The 22,442-nt window shown below is 22.1% G+C and overlaps 1 protein-coding gene across 1 annotated transcript; it reads left to right on the forward strand.

Moving 5' to 3' along the window:
- The first annotated feature begins 394 nt into the window (after positions 1-394).
- On the forward strand, positions 395-2,267 carry LOC145841700 (kelch-like protein 7). The gene is made up of 2 exons (XM_082949051.1): positions 395-572; positions 1,105-2,267. The coding sequence occupies exons 1-2, from the start codon at positions 395-397 to the stop codon at positions 2,265-2,267; spliced, it is 1,341 nt and encodes a 446-aa protein (XP_082805177.1).
- The last annotated feature ends 20,175 nt before the right edge of the window (positions 2,268-22,442 follow it).

Consider the following 22,442-nt stretch of genomic DNA (forward strand, 5'->3'; position numbering starts at 1 on the left):
AGCCCTAAGTATTATTTATTATAGCATTTAGTTTAAGTTAAGTTTATGATCTAAAGGTACCTACATCCATAGGTTACATATGAATATAAATTAAAAAAGGGGGTTGATAAATATGCAAACTATGTACAAAAAATTGTGCCATACATCTTTTTTCATTCAACCTTTATAATTCTAGTATATTAAAAATTTAAATCAACATCTATACTGTAAAAAATTATTAAGTATTTGAAATTAGTCTTTATAATGAAAATAAAAGTTAAGTTTGTGTTATCTAAACTGTTTTTAGTACACATTTAAGTGTAAAATTTTTTTTGGGACGTTGTACCTTTATGATGTATTGTACAAAACTTTATTTAAGTAAACTTGACATTTTTTTAGATTTTTAACAATTAAAATGAAAAGAAGTGCATTCCAACAACATGAAGTCATTTCAACTGAATATAATCAAAATGAAATTGATTTAAAGAAAATAAAACTTGAAGAAGTATCACTACCACCAAGGAACAATGTTGACTTTCAGACATTTTGTAAAAATTTTGCAAAGAAAAAATTACAAAGTTTCAACAAATCTGGTTAGTAATGGTTTAAAATAGTTACTTATGAGTATGTACATGTCTTTTAGTATTAATTCTAACTATTTATAAATAAAATGAAAATATATATAAGTACTTGATCAATATATTGACTCTATTATTTTATTACTATTTGAAATTTAACAAACAAAACAATAGCTACAAGTATATATAATTTTTGATTAAATAAATAGCAATGTTTGTTTTATATCCTAAAATTCTTATTAATAAAAATTTCAAAGAAAAATATTTTCAAATATTTTAAGTTGCTAAAAATTCTATAATCTAATTTTAGGTAAAATAAGGAATAACCGATTAAAGATGATTTCGATGGTCAAGTCTAGTTTATTGTTTTTAGATGAAAACAGTAAAAATAAACTAAGCCAAGTTATGAACAAGAAAGTAAAAACTCATAATGCTGCAACTTATTATCAGCTATCTAGACTTTTCTTCTTACCAAGTCTTTATAAAAATATGGTTAGCTATATAGAACGTTGTTTTTTACTGGTTATTGAAACTAAAAGCTTTCTAGAATTAGATCTCAGTTCCATCACAAGAGTACTTAAAAGTTCTAGTTTACAAATAGATTCAGAAGTTGAAGTTTACGATTCATTAAAAAAATGGTTGAGTTACAACATAGAGGAACGTAGCAAGTTTGCAAAACACTTGTTATTAAAAGTTCGTCTTAATCTTTTATCTGATCACTTTTTAAAACATCTCTTAAATGAGTCTTCATGTATTTCTACGAATGATGATTGTGTTGAAGTGTTTAACAACAGAAATAGATTTTATCAGTTAGATTCTACAACTTGTAAGAAAAGTAGATACTGTAGTCAATCAATATGCAATGTAATTATTTGTGGAGGACTTAGTTTTTCAAGAGATAAGGCCATTTGTCAAGTGAAACGGTTTGATGAAAACATCAACAAAAGACTTTCAAATCTTCCGTCAATGTTAGCAGAAAGATATACTTCTAAAGCAGTTTATCTTAAAGGAGATATTTATGTTTTTGGTGGTTTTGATAGTAATCTCAGTCGTATAAAGTCCGTTGAAAAATATTCACTTAAGAAGAAAACCTGGAGTAAAGTAACTAATATACCTGATGAACGTCAAAACTTTTGTGCTTGTGCATTTATGGATAAAGTTTATATATTTGGAGGTAGTAATCCCGAACCTCCTCAAACATTAAGTTCTTGCTTTCAATTTGACACAAAACAATTAAAATGGAAAAAAGTTCCAGAAATGAACGAAATGAGACAAAGCGCAGCATGTGCATTATTTGAAGAAAATATTGTTGTTTCAGGTGGATATAACAACTACAATATTACAAACACAGTAGAATCATATGATGTTTTTGGTGATACTTGGAGACCAATGCCAAGTATGATTGAAAGAAGACGAGATCATAGTTTATTTCGTGTTAAAAGCAAGTTATTTGCGATTGGAGGTGCAAATTTGAACACGAATTGTGAAGTTTTTGATAAAAGTAGCAATATGTTTGTCACACTTATAACTCCTATATTCCATTCACCTTATTCGACAGCTGTTTTGGTTGGGAGTAAAATATTTGTTCTTCATGACTTTATGGACCGTGTACTATGTTATGATGTTGATAATGATAATTGGTCGGAAAATTCGTGTAAAGCTCTTCAAAGCATTTCTGATTACTCAGCTGTCAGAGTACCTTTATATTAAAAATTAGCATACACAATATACCAGTAAAATGATAGTGATACTTGAGTAATTATTGAACGCTGTGTAAATTGAAAATGATTCTTAAAAATTATTTAAGTTAAAAAAATTAGTTATTTAGGTTTTAAATGTAAAGTTTTTTTAACTGAAATTTAAAGTTGGGATGTGTATTATTTATTGCACACTATGCTTACTTGTTTTATTTTTATAATTCGTTCTTGAATCAACATCAAATTACATGAGTTGAGTATAACTCAGTAATTGGAATATATTTTCGTAAGGTTTTTAAACGAACTTTTTAGCATTTTTTTGTCGTTCAATAAACTATACAGTAACCTCTCGCTTATTTACGCACATTGTGTCCACAGAAAAAGTGCGTAAAGATATGAGAGATCGTAAAGATACGAGAGGTACCAAATATACTATCTATAATGAGTGTTTTTTGATATTGCTTTTAGTTAAAAGCAGACTGGGGATTTTCCCACTTTTTACAATTTGTTTACTTAACTTATTAATATGGAAACAAAAGATTAAACTATACATACAGTAAAAAAAAGAATTTAAATTTATATTAAATAATAAAACTTGTAGAAAATTGTTACTAATTTAAATAATAAGAAGGTTTTATTTTTATTTATATGTGACTTATTTGGTACTTAACATTTATTTTCTATTCTAATTAGCAAATTTCATTTATAATTGAGCATTTGTTTAAATTTAATAAATGGTTTGGTGTCTATATAAAAATTTGTTTCTATAGCCTTTTACAAAAATATGAATTTGGTGCTGTAATGGATTTCTTTTGAACAAAAATATATAAAGTATAAGAAAAATGTTAATACTGAGGTATAACTTAATTTTTATCAATTAGTCAAAAAACATAAGTTTACAAATTCTGAATATATAGAGAGGTGATTTAGTATTAAAAATATTTTAAATCAAAAATATAAATACACCTAGTTTGTGTAATTTAAAAAAAAAATTAAATTTTTAATTTTTGAATTTTTTAGAATTCTAAAATGCGTAACTAAACGAGAGTGCGTAACGTCACGAGTGCGTAAAGATGCGAGAGGTTACTGTATATGCTTAAAAGACGATTTAATATAATCTCAAGTTCTTCAGATTTGTTTATACACGTTTTTTGACCATTATATTACTTTTCTTTAAACGTACATGTATTTTTGATATTCGTGCACAAATATTTTCTACTTAATGATGCGTTTTAGTGTTTAATGGAAATAATTTTTTTTAGAATAGTACGTATTGTATTGTGTGAATATTTATAAATAGATTTATGTTATTTTTTAAGACGTGTTATAAAGAAAATAAACTAATGACTACTAGTTATTTCATGCTGATTTATTGTCAGTGTTTTTATATTGTAACAGCTTAGTTATTTATATAACTTTAAATCACTTATTTCCTTAAACATATGTGTACTCTTTCGACACAATTTTTAAGTACTTTTTTGTATTTTTCACAAATTAGTCATTTTATTTATAAAACTCTAATTTTATTTTTGATCAAACAGATTAATGTTAATTGCTTTAAATTTTAAAGTTATTAGTGGTAGTTGAAGCAATCTTTGTAAACTTATTTGATTCCCTTTTGACGGCTTGATTGTTTAGAAAATAAATTTTTTAAGTATGCAGCAGGCAAAAACATATATTACTACTATTAGTTAATTTTCATACATGTAACTTGTTTTTGATAAGTACTAAAAACTTTTAACCAGCATTTTTTTTCTAAATTTAAGAAATTTTTTACTTTATAATGTTGTTTATATATTTTTTATGATTCTAGAAAAACATTTTAAAAATTTATTATTTTAATTAAAATTCGATAACGACGTTTCTCCAAAATTGGAATCCTTAGGTCTGCAAAGTAAAATATGATGAATATGGATAACTTAATAAACAGTAACATATAATTAATTTAATCAGTTTATAAAATTTTTAAAAATCAATATGCAATTATTCAATGCTATAGGTTATTTGTAAACTTTTAACAATTCTTCTACTCTTTAAAATCATTGTTGATTTAAAAAAAAAAAAATCATAAACAATCAAAGTACTTTATATTTAAAAATAATAATATTTTCATTATAGTTTTGGATGCTTACAGCAAAAATAGCTTATACGAACTCAAATCAAAAATGGCATTTAACAAATAAAAGTACGGTAAAGGTTAATAAGAAAAAACAATTAATAAAAATACGTTAAGTTCTAAGATACAGTTTTCTAAAATGCGAGCAGGTGTAAAAAGGTTCTCATCTTTTAATTTAATTGCCTTTTTTTTTGTTAGCCAGTGCTATTTCAAATTTCCGGTTTGCAAACTTTGCAGATTTTACTTACGTTCTTTAATTTCTAAATCTTATGCATAATGCTCCATTTAAATTTGTACGTACGTTTTTGTTTATTAATTTCCAAGTCTACTTAAAAAGTTATGTTCCTTTGTTTTTTTACGTCACTAAAAAGCGTACCATCTCTTTTTAAATGAACCTTCCGTATATTCTATTTACTATTTAATTTCGTTTTGTGTAGTAATTGTTGTCTTGTTTACTACATTCTCTTGCATGGACTTACTATTTAACGGGCAGGAGATTTTTCTGAGGCAGTTGTACATATTTTGTCTTGATCTTTCTTACAATTTTTTCTGTTTAGTACCTTCTTTGTGTGTCTACTAATAATGACTTAAAAATTTCAACACCACAGTAGGATGATTTGCAGATGTTTATGTTAGAAATCTTTTCCATGGTTTTTAAAATATTTATCAAATAGCTCTAAGAATTTTTTCAAATATTAGTAAAAACTGGTTGGCAAGAGGAGGTTTAAGAACATAATTTTTCTTGTTTTTTTTTTAGATTTATAGGTTTGGTCTTCTTTTTGTATCCCAGTTCGTGTTTGAAGTAAAATTGGCGTAGAACAACTTGGTACTTATTTTTTTTATTGTTGAAGTTGTTTTGGTCTGTGGGCAGTCTATTTAATCTTTTCTTTATCGTTTTTTGTTGGTTTTTTCTCATTTATATCAAAGTTATCGGTCTTTTTTGTACATTTAGAATATGTACTTACTTAAACGTTATAGAAAACAACCTTAATTAGAAAAAGAATAAAAAAAATATTACTTAGGAAAGTTCAACACTACACTTACTTTATAAAAAAACAAAAAAGAATCTATTTTGAAAAACGCTCTAAAAAATCGAGTGTAATATATTATTCATTACGTAATGTCAAAAAAAGATAATGATCATTTTAAAAATTTGTATTAAAAGTACTAAATACATCTTAAATAGTTATCTTTGACGTGGACTAAAACGAAAATAGTCTAACCCTTTAAGGACCTATAGATAAAAACAAAACATAATTAGCTTTAGAACAAAATTAGAATCGAAAGATTAAAAATTTAGTTAATAACTACTTTAAATTTAAGTTAAACGTAGTTAAAAATACATTTGTCATTGTAAATTTATGTTTAAGAAAAGGCAATTAGTTTATTTAAACTGACTTACATAATTTACTTACATACATTATTGAAAACATATTGAACTTTTTGATTTACTTGTTTATTATGAGTTTAAATAACAATTTTTTTAGCATTAAAAATCTTTTTTGTCACTCAGATGAATACACAAATGTAAAAAAGGAGAACGGAACTAATTCATAAATACTATAAGTATTAATGATAAATAAATAATTATTTAATGATTTTCTATTTATATTAGTTTGTTATTTTGTATTATTGATTTATCTATTTTGAAATTGTACTAGTAATAAGTAGGCCAAATATGTTAAACTAAAAACAAGTTTATAGGCAAAATACCAGTGGAGTAGAGTAAAAGTAGATAAATAAACGAATTTCAATAATATATTTATATTTAAATTTAATTAATTTTCTTAATCAAATTTAATTAAAATAACAATTTAAACCGTTAGTATTGCATTAGTAAATTCATATTTCCAACTTTCGTCTAACAACATATATACGTTAAGAAAAAGCTGTTAAAAAAACCCATGAAAGATTTCAAATGGAACTTAATTTTGTTGCTTAACTAATTAAGATGACCATAACTTAAGACTTGTTGCCATCTAATTTTAAAACTTGTGTATGAAATTTGTAAAAAACGTTCTAGCAAAATTATCAATGGTTATGAAAAATACATATTAAGCTTAATATTGTTAAAAGTTGGTTTAAGATATATATATTTTGTTAAAAACAGTTATTAAAGTGCAAAGTATGACGACAAGTTTTGATTTATTTTTAAAAAAACTTCTATACTTTTGTATAGATACAAATATCTTTAAATACTTATAACACAACAAAAGTTTTTTTTTTTCAATACTATTTAGTCTGTAACTTAAATCGAATACTTCAAACTTTATTGATATTTAAATGTTTATAAATAAAATCTATTAATTTTAAATAATTTCAAATATTATCATTTATACTTAATTTTATAAATAGAACTATAAGTATTTTGATAGTATTTAAATAAAATATTTAACAAACTGTTTAAAAGAATTAATAAAATTTAAACGTTAAATGTACTCTATGGTACAGATCATATTATCATGTAAAGTTACGCATTCTGAAATAGTAAACAGAAAACATTATGATGTAAAATCTTATGGTATTCTATTGCTAGCAAATTATTCATGGTTAATCATTAATTCTAAACTTTTAACATTTCTTCTGTTCTTGTACATATTCTTGTGCTAGTTTGGTCCGAGTTTATATTAAATTGTTGCACTAATGTTGTCTGAATTTAAACAGTGGAACTTTGACTTGTCTGAGTTTGATTTGTTGCATCAAAGTTGTCCTAATTTGAACAATGGGAATTTGACTTGTCCGTGTTTAAATTGTTGCCTATAAGTTCTCCAAATTAGAAATTTTAGATTTTAAATTGTCAAAAATTAAATTTTCGCATTTAATTTGTCCGAATTTGAAATTTAAGAATATGACTTGTCCGAACTAAAAATGTTGCATTTAAGTTGTTCGAATTTGAGTTTTCGGAATTTGAATTATCCAAGTTTGATTAGTTGGTATTTGAAATGTTGGAATTTGAGTTGCCCAAATGTGAATTGTTGAGTTTGGGTTGACAGAACTTGATTTGTCTGAATTTAAGTTGTCCTAATGTGAATGTCAAATTTGGGTAGTCGGAACTTCATTTGTCTAAATGTGAGTTGTTGTACTTCGAGTATTAAGAAATTTAATAGTTGTGCACCCCACTTTAATTGAGTTAGTTAGAATTTTTAACAAGCCTTAATTGAAAGCACTCAAAAAAAAAAGATATGTTTTTTAAATATATATATTTTTCAGTTTAAGATTAGTTATAAAATAAATAATTTTGATCAATATAGATTACCTATTTTAGATAATGTGTTTCTCATAAAAAGAAAATAAAAACATTTTTTGTATGCCTTTTAAAGTTAAATAAAATATAAATTTAGATGAAGCTTACAGACAAAGCTTTTCAAATTACCGTTGTTCAACTAGTTATCTTCAGTTTTAGTTCAAAAAGGTTTTACATTCATATATTTTACTAAGCCTGTAATTTGTTGTTAGTTTTAATGAAGACACCTAGAGCTTAAAAATGTTTATGTTTCGGAAGAACGTGCGTGCAAATAAATAACAAAAAATTAAATTCAGTTATTGTAAGTGTTAACTAGTAATAGCCTAAAAAAATAATTTATAGTTAAGTTCAAAACTATAAAAGCAGTAATCAACTAATATCGGTAAGAAACTGATGTTAGCAACACTAGTAATTGATAAAGTTACTAGTTTATAAAACATTATTTCTAAAGTTATTTGAAAACTAAGTTATAACAAAGTAATGATATTAACATATCAATTTCTTATTTAAAGCGTGTGAATAAATATGGAATTTTTTGTAACAAAAAAAACAACGATAAGCTTTCTCAAAATAATTTTACCAATTCGCAAAACATTTATTCAAGGGAGTTAATTTCATTCAGACGCGTATATACCGGCGTTTGTCTTTAAAGTACGCGTTAAAGTTAGTTATTTTATTTACTGCAAGGCATTTCAACAAGCTAAGCTCAATTTCTAGTTACGAGAATTAAGAAAACGTCTACATCACGGAGTTGATGTTAGTATTTTATTTAATTTTACAATTGTTAATACTTTTTATAGATTTTATTTGTGTCGTGATTTAATAGTTTCGTTCTTTAGAACTAAGATTTATTATCGTAAATAAAGTAAATTGAATTTATTCAAAGAGTGTTTTATTCATAACTTAGGAAAAAGTTTGTAACTATATTGAGCTACTTGTAAGTTAAGTAAGTTAAGCAATTTTAGCAAATGCATGGAGTAGAATAAATTATGCTAACATTTTAAGTTTGAGTTTTTTTAAACATTTATAATACTCACAAAAATATTGAAATTAAGCGAGTGTACATAAAGTTTTACATTTGTTGTAGATACATGTTCTTGAAAACGCGGGTATTATTTTTTTTTAGCTTCACATGAAGCTTACTAACAAATCATAAAAATGTTAGAAATCATGTCTAAAACTTACATTTATTTACTGTAGTAAAATTCAATCTGTAACAAATATTTTCTACGGTAAAGTAATAAAGTTAAACACTAAACATTATATTTACATAAACCTTTAAATTTTATTTAAAACAATTTTTTCATTCAAAAGAACTTGAAAATGTTTTACCAGAATTTATCACAAAAAGAAGCAGCTTTTAAAGCCATTGACTGTTTTTATAAACAAGTGTAAGTAGAGCTAAAAGTACGAAAAAAATATGATTGTACGACAAAGGTAATAAAGAATTAAAAAAAATTTAAGTGCAAATATAAAAATTAATAATTTATGTCATAGCAAACAGTATTTGATATAAAAATAATTAATCTTCTTTTTATAACTGACTAAAAATGTATTATTACTCAAGATATCTAATAAAGTAAAAATTTACTTAATAACAAAATTCTTTTAAACATCATTAAAAATACTAAAAAAAATCAATAGGTTTACAACTATATCTTATATAGTATGAATTCGTGATCAAACTTAGTTTTTTTATTACTTATTACATCAGACATACAAAAATAGAAATACTTTACAAACTAGTTCTGTATTTAGCATGCTTAAAACAATAGTTTTTAACAATTTTTTTCTTGTTTTCTTCTTAATCGTTTAAAGCCGTTAATTATATTAGGTATTTCAAGATTTATATAATTACTCTTTATGATAAAAGCTTACAAATAACGATTGCTCTTTTTTTAACCAGTAGCTCATTGTATACTTAATATAAAATACTTAATTGAGTCTAAATCTTCAAGTACGATTTTTAGCTTCAAACTTTTTATTTATTAAAATAGTTTTAAAATGATTAAAAAATCTTGGTTACTCTATTTTGTTCAAATAAAATCTGCTTAGATATGTAAGTTTATTTCTTTAAAGAAGTTGTATTAAATATAGTAAAACGAATATCTGTATAAATTAATATAAGAATAAAATTGCATAAACTTTATTCTGATAAAACAAACCTAATTAGGTTTGACAAACAAACCTTTGTATCACGGACTTTGGTTTGCAACTAACTAAATTATATTTGTTTATATAAAAAATTTGAAGACGTACTGTTGTGTTGAAAAATTTTAGTTCTTTACGTTCTACTACTTTTTCCCCTATACTACAATATATAATACAACTAATTAAATGTCAATGTGTGTATAATATATATATATTCATATATATATGTGTGCATCAAAAATAAAGAAGCGTTGTTCCTGATGCAAATGTTTTATAGTCTAATGAAAAAACTAGTTCATCAGGCAATTTGTTTATATAAAAACAGAAAAAATTTAGCTAAACAAAATCTATAATCATCATTACTTGTAGTATACGATTAAAGGTAAAAAAAAGCAACAAAATTGTTTTAAATCAAAGTTTAAAATTTTTAAACAAACTATTAACATTAATTTCAATTATAGATTGTACAAATATTAAACGCAAAAATTATTTTTCGTCATCTTTTTAAATAGTTTGTTTTTGGCATTTAAAACTAATAATACATTAGTAAATTTAAGTTCTAGGTGTTTAAAACCAAAAAATTATAATCTTAGTTCAATGTTTATAAAAACTAGTCCAAACTAATTCTAAATAGTGTTAAAATCATTTAATAAATAAAGTTTTTGTAGTATAGTAAGTATATATGAGCTTCATTTAAACCTAAAAAAAATAAGTTGGCTAGACGAACGAGAGAATACGCATAATTATTAACTCATTTTTATAAAAACGCTAAAACTTAACATTTTCGAGATAATAAAAAAACTATTAAACACTCAATAAAAAACTCCATATTTATTTTGTTTTAACATTAAATTAAGGCAAATATTCGAGAAATGAACATTTGCAAGCTAAATTTTACGTCATAAATAAATAATACTTTTATTTTAATTAGTTTTCTACAATAATTCTTAAAAACTTAACAGCACCTTGTTTATTTAAAGTAAATTTGTTCAAGTTTAATAGATCATAAGCATTATTGTAAATTGTTAGTTTTAAAACAAATTTTTCTAAAACTTAAAATTGTAAAAAAGAACTGACTTATTTAGTGTTTAAACTAAATCATAAGTTTTCTTTTACGCTTATATTTAAATGTAGACTTGTTTAAAAAATTTTGAGTTTGTTTGAATATTTTATTAATCATAGCAACACCAAAAAAAATAAAATTGTATCAATTATAACAAATGATTTTACAAATAAAAGTAAAATTTTAAGAAAAAAATATTACTACTATAGTTTACTACATACAAACAAAAACAACGTTTAATTTTTACAAATATTTTATGTGACTTATAAATAATAATTACTACTTCTTAATGTTTTTAAATAAAATATAAAACAAACTACTGTAAAGGTAGTTTAGTTGTAGTTTATTTAATTTCATTTAAAATATCTTAATAAACAAAAAATTCTTAATATCATTACAAAAGGTGATACTTTTATTTTTACTAGAAAAATCAAAGACGTAAGAAAATATCAATGTGTTAAAATTAAAACTGTTCAGAAAGTTCGAATGCATGTAATAAATATGAAATATGTTCTAGATTTAAACTAAAAATAAACTTGATCTACAAGTTTGTTAAAAGTTTTAGAAATTAAAGCTGAAGGTGTCTTGGATAAGACCTTAAAAGGTATCCGTGGTGTACGACTTGATAACCAAAAGGTTTTTTTTTCGTGCACCAGGTCCTAGGACCAAATATTTTAAGCTCTTTTTTGTCGTTTGATAAAAAATAGCAATTAAAACATCTTGCATAAAGGAACTTCCTCTTTCAAATTTTAATGTATAAAAATACTTTGTATTTAAGTATTTTAATAAATAAGAATATTTATAAATGCTTATAAAAAGTTTTATAGTCGAAAAATTTTGTTTATACTTTTGTTTCGTTAAAACGCTTTTATTTTTATTATTATACACGTAAAGCACTAATATATACAGAACTTAAAGATTATTAATAATTAACTATTAGAATTTTTTTGTAGACTTTTAAAATTAAAAATAGGTTATTTTAGATAATGGTCAAATTTAAAAAAGTCTATAATCTTTAAATAGAAAGCTTTAAAACTAAAATTGACAGATATAATAATTTAATATACACTTTTAGTGTGTGGTACATCGTGTAAAATTTTTAGACCATTAGGAAGTTAATGAGCCGTAAATATTTTTAGTATATATATTTTTGATGCGTTAGATTTATTACAGTTTTACAATGTCTACACAAAAAATACTCGAAATTTTTTTAAATCTTTATAAATTCATTGTGTAGTATTTATACACTTGTTTTCAACCTTATTGTATGCATTCCTATATTAATAAGCTTATCGATAATATTATTTTTACATTAAAATTTTTTATTTGGTTAAAATAAGTTTTAAAACCTTTCACTAACTATTTTATTTTATCATACTTTAACAAATAAGCAATAATAATTAATAGTAGAAATAAAGTTTTTCCTTTTATTTTACTTAATCATTAATTATCGCTTTAAACGCTTTAAAATTTATTTCAGCGATCATACTGAATATATGTTTAACAAAACTTTTGAATTAAAAGTAAAAAAGATGCATATTTAAGAATATATGAAATTAAGAAAAGATAAAAATAGAGTTAATAAAGAAAAATTTCGTTGTAATATTCTTTCGTAAACAAATATTTTATTTCTTAAATAAACTCGAATGTTTGTATGAATGAACTATATTAAATAAGAAAAGGTTATTAATTAATATTTTAACAAAACTTTTTTCTAATAATTAGTTTTGTCTATGAATTTAACACTAATGATATATAATATTTGATACTATAGAAGACTTATAAAATTCATACTAACCTTAATTACTTTAAAAACCACAAAAATTTATTGTTAAAATACACTTAAAATAAAACAACAAAGCAAAGTTTATTATCCTTAAATAAAAAATTGTTACTTTATTTAAAATACAGCTTAACAATAACAGTTCAAAATGAAAAAAAAAAGTTTTTTTAACATAAAACACAATCGAGTTTAACGTATTATAAAATATCGTAAGAAAAACATTCTGAAATGAAATACAAATCTTAATTGTATTCCTTTAATTTAGTCTAATTGTAAAAAAGTATACTATCATCATAGATTAGTATTTTTCTATTTTAAACCAAAATATTGGTTTCAAAATTAGAAGTTGGATTATGCAAAACTTTATATTTAGCCTTAGCACCTCTTTAAATTAAATAAATGCATGTAGTTAAACGTTTGTGTTTATGAAGCAAAGTTAAAGTTTTAAACGTTACGATATTTATTTTAGTCTGAATATCGATTTCTAGTTTTTAAAGAAAGAAAATCTTACAAAAAAAAATAACTAATATTTTAGAAATTAATTTTTAAAAGCTTAAGTTTATAATTCAAAATATGTTAAAAAATGTATAAAAAAGCATAGTAAAAACAGCACTACTTCAACTTATTAAAAATTAAAAAAAAAATTGTCTAGTTCTTGACTAATAAGAAATATTTCTTCAAATATTAAGCTTTTAAACATTTAGAAACAAACATAGAAACTTGTAGTTAGTTGTAGATACTTAAATTTTTTATACAACAATTACAAATTAGCTAAAAACAAAAACAAACCATATGTTTTTTTTTATTTTTTCGAGGTTTCCAAAAATTTTAGTACAATACTTAAACGATTATAAATTAATCAAGCGTTTTATTAATTATTTTCTTTGGAAAAAAAGAGTTTGTGAGAATTTTTTTTTTACCGACTTTTTTTATTTCAAAGTGTGTATTGTTTGTGTTACTGATTTGAACAAATTTATTATATTTTTTATTCTGACACTAAAAATTTACTTTAAATTAACTAATTTATAATATAATCTAATTAGCTAGAATCATGTAAGAAACTACTATAAAATACTTCAAGCCACCGTATAACTGTATATAACATTTTCTAGTATTTATTCTTACATACTTAACAAATAACAAATGTTTTTGAAATATTTATGGATCGTTAAGTTTTTAACGACGTGATTATCCTGTTTTTAAACATATAGTAGCAGTAGCAAAAGTTCTCTTTGTTAAAATAAAGCATAATAAGTGGAACATTTTTCGACAAATTTTATGTTGTTTTCTTGTACTATTAAATTAAATTGTTAACACTATACTAAAAAAATCTATTTGTTAAACTTTTATATTAAAGTGTAAAGAAAAATTACTTGAACATGTTTCATTTATCACAAAAGCTTAGTATAGGTTTTAAAATAATAAATATATTATTTTTAAGAAATGAATTAACCTAATTAAATCAATGTGGGTTTAAAATAATTAATCAGGCGATAAAATTATTTATTTATCAACTTTTATGATAGCTATATCAATTAAGCTTAAAAAATACTTTATAATGATATTACTTCATACTGCAAAAAAATAAAGACTTTATAATTTACACATTTAATTGATATATACCGTTTAGTATACAAAACACAATGTTATACACACCATTTGCTTTTATTTAAAACATCTTACTAATAATTAGTTTTAGATAAAAAAAATCTATGTTGATCTTATACTAACAAAGCAATGTATATACATACTAATAAAGCCTTATAACTATTTGTTTAATTATTTAACTTTTGAAAATAAGTTAAAATTAACTTCGTTGATTAAAAGTGTTTACTGTTTTTTTCATGTTTTCAAAACAGCGTAAATTTGAGAAACATACTTTTGCATGTAGAAAAATGAGACATTAAAAAATTGTTTGTAAAGCTAAGCAAACTTCAACGGTAATAAAACAAAAGATTACTTATAACTTTGTTTATTTTTTAAGTTGATTTATGTTAAAAATCAGCAAGTGGTTACAATAAACGCTACCCAACTCATACATTAACTAAAAAAAAAAAAAATTGTAATATTTTGAAAATTTGACAAACTGTGTGTCGCTTTAAGTTTAAACTGTTATTTATTATTAACACAGTTTGGTTAACAACAACAAAATACAAACTTAAACAACAAAAAACTAATAATTTATTTTATCTTAAATATTTAAAAACTTAAAACCATATGCAGTTAATGTAAATAAGTATTTATTTTGACGGTAAAAAGTTACATTTTCTAATAGTAGCTAAAAATTGATTTTATTGATTATAAATTTCCGTAAAAAATATAATTTTTCAAACATAGTTGTTTATTGAAACATTCTACTTTATCAATAATGACTTAGATTTTTGTTTTACTAAAACATGTTCTTTTATTTTAATTATACTTATAAACACTTCTTCTTACAAAATGTTGTGTAGAATCTACAAAAGAAAAATTTCAATGAAAAATTTATGTTATACTAAAACATGTTCTTTTATTTAACTATTAAATGTTTTGGTTTTAAGAAAACAAATAGAAAGATCTCAACTACTGCATGATAAGTAATGATTTTTTCTTGTATTTTACTTAAACTTATAAACACTTCTTCTTACAAAATTTTGTATAGAATCTAGATAAAAAAATTTCAATGAAAAATTTATGTTCTACTAAAACATTTTATTTTATTTCACTTAAACCAATAAACACTTCTTTTACAAAATTTTGTATAGAATCTACATAAAAAAAAAACTTGATTAAAAATTTATATTATAAAAATAGGTTTAATCGATAAAGAACTGCGTTTAAATTTTTTATTTTTGTATAGAAAGACACGCTAATGATTGTTATGTTAAGGCTCATTAACTTCCAACTGAATCTTCAGCAAGCTTAGTTTTGATAGCTTAAAACTCATATTAACTAATATTTTTAGTTTAATAATCATTTTCTACAAAAGTTCTAAAAGTTTTTAATAAACTTTCAACTTTTTATGAAATTGATAACTTCAACTCCAGTAGCCACATAATTTTTTTTAAGAATTTGGTTCGTATACTTTTCAATTAAACAAGTAAAGTAGGCTTAGTGATCATTTTAAACAATTTCATGTTAATTCAAACTCAAATAAACGGAATTTATAAAACGAGTTGTTTTTATATTGTATTTTATACTATGATTCAGGTATCCAACTTGGTTATTAATTTATCTTCTGTTAGCAAACTTTTTTGTAAATCTTTAACAAACCGGAAATAAGAAATTAAAATTACACGCGAAAAAGTTTATTTAAAGCCATATATAAATTTTCAACTGTTTTAAGGTTTTTTTAAAAGCAAAAAAAAAAAAAATAAAAAGCATAAAAAAACATTTAACAACACGATGAGTTGTTGAAATATTTTAGTTTTACTTATGCTTGTTCGTTATTTACTAAATAATATACACCTAAAGTTTTCAATAAACTTTAGTTAGTAACTGTACTAGTATTGCAATTATATAATACTAAACAAATAATGAAATTAAAATAGACAAATAAAAATTATTTATTTGTATTGATAGTTGCTAGCAAAGCATTTAGTAAGCACAAATAAAATCCATTTATTAATGAGTTACTAGAATGTTTAAGTAAATTATTCTTAATGTTTGTTTACTCAAAATTAAAGAAATAACTTTACTTTTATTCAGTTCTTTAATACCGTTATAGCTTGCTTTTAATGTTTTTGTACTGAAAAGTAAGCTGGTGTAAAATTTAAATGAACGGTTTAACAAAATAGTTGCATTACGTAGTTTTAGATAACAAATGAAAAATTTAAACTATTTCCTTAGTTGAAGTTTTACTCGTTTTTCAAGCTTATATAATTTAATAAAATATATAATTTTTTTAGACTACTATTAGTAAACAATTTTATGATTTTAATATCTTTATAAAGTTTCTTAGTAACAAAACTTAATAAAACTGTGTAAATTCTTTTTAAGTTTTTTCTTTTTAACTAAAGTTAATATATCGTTTATAGTATTATTATTTTCCATAAATAATAATATTAGTATATCAGTTAAACAAAGCTAATAATATAAGATATTAAAACAAAAATATTAGTCTAAGAGACTATTATGATTATTTTTCTAAATATAGCAGTTACAATTATTACCTTAACGTTAATAAAATAAATAAATTTAATGGTTTTTTATATAAATGTAGTATTCTAATAAAAAACTGATAACCTAACTCTGCTTGAATAAGTATTTAAATAAGTCTAAAAGTCTCTAACTTAGTAAGTTATTTTTAATAATATTCTTTATAACATAATATAGAAAAAAAAACGATGAATCTAAAAACTTTTACATTTATTTTTGAGTCTTTTCATAGAGTCTCCCAGAAAAAAAAAAACTTAAAACTAATACCTATTTTTGTTTTAACTTTAGATTTTTTAAAGCAAACTTATAATAGCAAACTTAACTAATGTGCGAGAAAATTGAAAATACTTTTATATTATGTTTGTAAAAAAGCATTTAATCTTTATTTTTTATAATAAAACTATTTAAGTATACATTGAAAAACTATAAATTTTTCAAATAAAAAAAAAGTTATTAGTTGTTTACGGAACCTCAAATTCTTAATAATGTAAGAATTTTTTTAACAGGTGTTACAAATAATAAGTTTTACAACTATTTCAATATAAGCATGTTGACTTTATAACAGTATCTTGTTATACATAAATTAAAAAAAGAAATAATTTTTATGTATAAAAAAGAAGTCACTTAATAAATTTCAAAGCGAAGTTAAACGTTTTATAATGTTTGTATCTCTAAAATACTAAACATGTTATATCAACATATGAATTAAAGCTATCTTTAATATAATCAAAAAGAGTACTGATTACACTTTAAATTGTTTAAGTAATACTAAATATCTGTTATTTAATACTTTTTATATTAAATTTTCTCTAACAAATTAAACTTTTGTTCATATGTACAATTTACAAAGCTTTATTTTAAAGCTTAAGAACATTTTTGATAAGAACATCACTGTCTTAATTGGTACAAGCAAATACTTTAAACCAACTTCAAATTTTCAAAAGCATAACGTTATTAAATTTTATAAACATATATTATAATTACGTCAGAAAACAATAGTTAAAATTTTCAAATAACAAAATTCAACTTAATGCTTTAGTTGAAGATATTTTTAATTTTTAGTTGTTGACAAGTTTTACAAGATCATAAATGGTAGTATACTTATTTATTTGTTTGATTTTAAGATTATAAAATTATTAACTAGCTTACATTTTTAAAAATTTAAGGTAAGCTAACCTAATAAAATTAATATATTTCCTACAGTAATAACTTTAGATTATAAGTTTTATTAAAATTTTTATTTCGTTGTTTTTTAGTTTCTTATTTTTTATTTCGAGTTTAGCCTTATGTCTTCTTGCATGTTATTGTAGAAATTGTTACAGATTTTATTCAACTGATAATCTCGTTCAACTAATGAAACATTGTTTTTGTAATAAAACTTAAATTTTGAATTAACATATTAAACTTGGTAAAGAAAATATTATTTTACGCTTGAGCAATTTAAGTAATTGTTTTTAAAAATTATGATCAGAAGAACAGTTTTAAAAGCGTCTATACAATATTGCTTTATTAAATATTTTTAGACAGATGAAGACTACTAGCTAATTATTCAGTTATAAAACTAAAATATTGACATTTAAAAGTATAAAAATATTTGTTTTTAAAATATACTTCAATGATTGCTTATAATACATTAAAAAAGAAACTTTCAAAAAATAAGCAAAATATATTTTTGTTTGTTTTAAATTGTTTTTTTCTTTATGTTTTTAATTGATCTTTTTATAACCTTCTTTAATTTAGAATGAGTATTTTAAAAAGTTCACTTAAACCAACTTAAAAGTATGCAACGAAATGTATCGATTTTAAAGCAATAATAGTAAATATATTTTAGCTTATTTTATATAGTCTTTTAAACTAAAAACGTAAAGAAAACAACTTAGACTTATTACAAACTTAAAGTGTTAACAACTTATAAAGCTCTTATAAACATAACTTAAACTGTTTCCTTAACCTTTTAAAGGTTTCAAATAAGATATAACCTATTGTGGATACAAATGCAAGGCTACAAATTGTTTCTGTTTTATATTTGCTACTGTGTAGTTGAACTATTGTGAGCTTTTTTTAGTCTAAAATAAATTTATTTTCTTCAACCTATAAAATATTGTAAGCTTTTAATTGTTCATCACAATTTTATTCGATAATTATAAATATTTTAAACATGACAAAAAATTCTTGAAATATTCAATTTCAGAAGTGCAATTCGAACTAACTTTATAAAGTTTACTAACATATTAAATGCTACTAAATAACAGAAAAAACTACTCATACGTGTTTATAAAACTTTGAGCTAAAAATATAGCTAAAGTAGAAAATTAAGGGAAAATATGTATATCTAAGACATTAAAGTTATAGAAAACTATTGAAAATTATTATTTGAATATTGTTATGAGCTCAAAGTACGCTCAAAGTTGTAAAAATCCTTTGAAACAATTATTTGAATATTGTTATAAGTTTAAAGTAATCGGCCAAAACATAACAAGCATTTCAGTTTTTTTTTCACAAAAAGAAGTAGTTTTCTCTATAGAGTTATCCATAAGTAACATTTAACATCAATACAATGGTTTCAACACCAATTAATAAAACAATTATTTCTTATAACTATAGACGTTTGAAAATAACATAAAGTAACTGATGGAGAAAAAAATATTATATTTAAACTGTTTATTATTTTGTAAAAATTAATTAAAAGGCAATAGTAAAAAACATATGCCCTTTAAAATTAAAAAAATGTTTAAATATTAATTTTAACATCTGTTTATGCACTATCAGCAATACTAGGATACGTAAGTCATAATTAACTAATTAATCCACAGCTACTATTGATAAAACAAAGTAGGTAACTTTACAATTTATTTTATTATAGATTGTATTATAGATCTAAACATTTCAAAAATTAATAAAAGTACTTAAACTATAAGCTAATTTTTTACTAAAGTTATTAAATTTAATTATAGCCATCAGAATAACAACTGACAGTGATTGCTAAAATAACACTTCAACTTTATAAATAAAAAAATAAAATGAAATAAAATCGCAATGATTTTTAAAGCGAAACAACATTTCTGTCTTTAAATTAAGTAAGCATTTTTTGTCAGAGTAAAGAAGAAAGTAAGTAGAGAAAATTGTATAAAGTTAAAATACCGAAAAAAGTGCCAACAAAGCTTAATAGTATGTTTAATTTATATTTCAAAATCTTAGAACAGCATTGTGTATAACTTTATCATTATCAAAAAGTTTTTTCGATTATTTAAGTTATAATAAAGTTATATCTAATTGTATACAAATAATAAATTGAAATATCACTTTTTATTCGGATACTTTACAAAAAAAAGATCAATTAGGTATCTTAAGTGCTTAAATTAAAGTATCATATTTTAAAATAATTTTTTAATTGAAAATTTATATTAAAAGTTTGAAATAAATTAAGACTAAAAAACTATAAAACAAGTTATAAACTAACAAGTTGTTTATCAAACCCATTATTTTAAATAACAGTTCATTTATTTACCAAAATAGCGGACAGTGCGAGTAAAATTTGCATACTCTATGGTTAAAACGTAGATATAGAAGATATTAAATAAGTTAACAAAATGTATATAAAGGAGAAATATGAATAGCGCATTTAATATTTACATACACAATGGTAGAAATATAAAGCTAAAAAGCGTATAAAAGTATAAAACATAATTTAGATAATTGAAAATAATCGTTAGTGCAACTAACATTTACATACCTATGAGTGCAAAATAAGTGTAAAAAGTTTATTAAAAAGAACATTCATTAAATATTAAGTATGCAGAAACAACATTTTATAACCTAAACTAGCGTTTTAGTTAAACACAATGTAATAAAAGCATGATCACTCTTTTATAAATCTGTATTAATTTGAAATTAGTATACAATTGTATGTAATGTGTAAATTTTTATGGAGTATGATAGTACAAGGTAGATTGAAGAACTATGTGTGTTAAATATTATAATAAGTTAACATAAGTAAACACTTACATAAAAGAACATATCGTAAATAAATACTCAAAAATCAACAAGTATGCTTTTTATTCACGATGAAAGTCTTTTTTCTCACTTTTCATTCGCGCTATATTTGAACTTATTAAATCTTTATCATAATTTTTCAGTCTTCTTAAATTTTTTATTGCTTAAAATAATATTTAAAGTGATTATATTTGTTTTATTTTTATTAAATAATTAAAAAAGAAGTAAATTAAAAGTTAAACAAAAACTTGTTAATTTTATTTTACTTAAACACAAGAAAAACGTTTAATTTTTACAATTGTTTGCAACTGTAATGCAAAGAAAGTGTATACTTTTTCGTATACACTTTCAAGGACAGTTTAAACTAGAAAAAAACGTTTGTTTTTATTAGTTTAGTTTCATTTCTCTTCAATAAATACCTTAAAAACAAACATTTCTCTGTAGTCTTTACTTAAGACTTTATAAACAACTCTTTTTTTTTCTCATTATAACTTGTGTCAAAACCAAAAACTAATACTGTTAATAATAATTCTTTACTATAGTTTTCAATTATTTGGTATAACATGATTAGCTCTTAAAACTAAAATTCAATAACATATTTTAATAATAAAATTAAAAAGTAACCATTTACTGTAAGTTATATTCAAATAACAAAAAACTGAACTTAAATGTTTAATTCAAATCTATAATTGTAAAAGAACAAAATTACAAGTCATAGTTTAATTTGACATGGCATTCAGCTGTCAAACATTTAATAAATAAAAATTTTAAACCACAAACACTTATAGCTTTGCTTTTTTTCTAAAATTTTTGTAGAGTAATTATTCCTTTCGGTTCTTTATTTTTTTAAGCAATTATTTTGCTTTATTTTAATTAAAAATATAAGTATTGGTATAATAAAAAGATACATGGTTTTTAAGTTTGCTTAAAAACGGTCAATAAAATTAATTAAGATTTATATAATAATATATATTATATGTTCTGTCATTAAATTATAAAAAAATTATAGTTAACAATATACAAAAATAGCTCAAAACGTTTACAATTTTATTAATTATTTTATATTTAAAACTTCAATAAATATTTATACGTTAATGTTTTAAATTCTAACTATTAACATTTTAAATGTGTATACTTTATCAGTTTCTAAATCACTTAGAAACCATAAAGTATAAAAGAAATTTCAAAGTACTATTTTTAACATTAACAATAGTTCTAAAAACCAAATGAAAATTAGTAAAAGTTTTCTGAAAGGAAAAATCTATTATTTTTAATATTATGTCAGTAAACTTAAACATTTTGATTTATTAAAAAAAAATAGTTAATAAAATTAGCTTATTGTTAAAAACCACAAACTTAATTCCTATCAAAGCTTTAGTTTGAAACAGTTGTGTAAATATATGAGTCATTGTAAGTACAATCTTATTAAACGTTTGAGTATTATATTTTCTTAAACTCTAAATTTATATTAGATACTTTTTAACATCAAAACATAATTAGTTTAAACTCTATCAAACAAATTGAAAATTTGTTAAATGATAGTAAAATTAAACTATCATCGGCTACAAAATAAAGAAAAATTAGATTATAACTATAGTAAACATGTTTGTTTTAAAGTAAAAATTTATATAACTTATTCTAGGTATATTTTCTGATTAAAAAAATAACACGATGAAACTAGTCCTTTATGTTGTTAAATGA

Source organism: Thalia democratica, chromosome 7 (assembly GCF_965202585.1).
Source record: "Thalia democratica chromosome 7, ktThaDemo2.hap1.1, whole genome shotgun sequence".
In the NCBI taxonomy this organism is placed as follows: domain Eukaryota; kingdom Metazoa; phylum Chordata; class Thaliacea; order Salpida; family Salpidae; genus Thalia; species Thalia democratica.

Coding starts and splice junctions, on each gene's coding strand:
- LOC145841700 (XM_082949051.1), top strand. CDS start 395: ATGAAAAGAAGTGCATTCCAACAACATGAAGTCATTTCAACTGAATAT. Junction 573..1,104: donor ACAAAGTTTCAACAAATCTG/GTTAGTAATGGT, acceptor AAAGCTTTCTAG/AATTAGATCTCAGTTCCATC.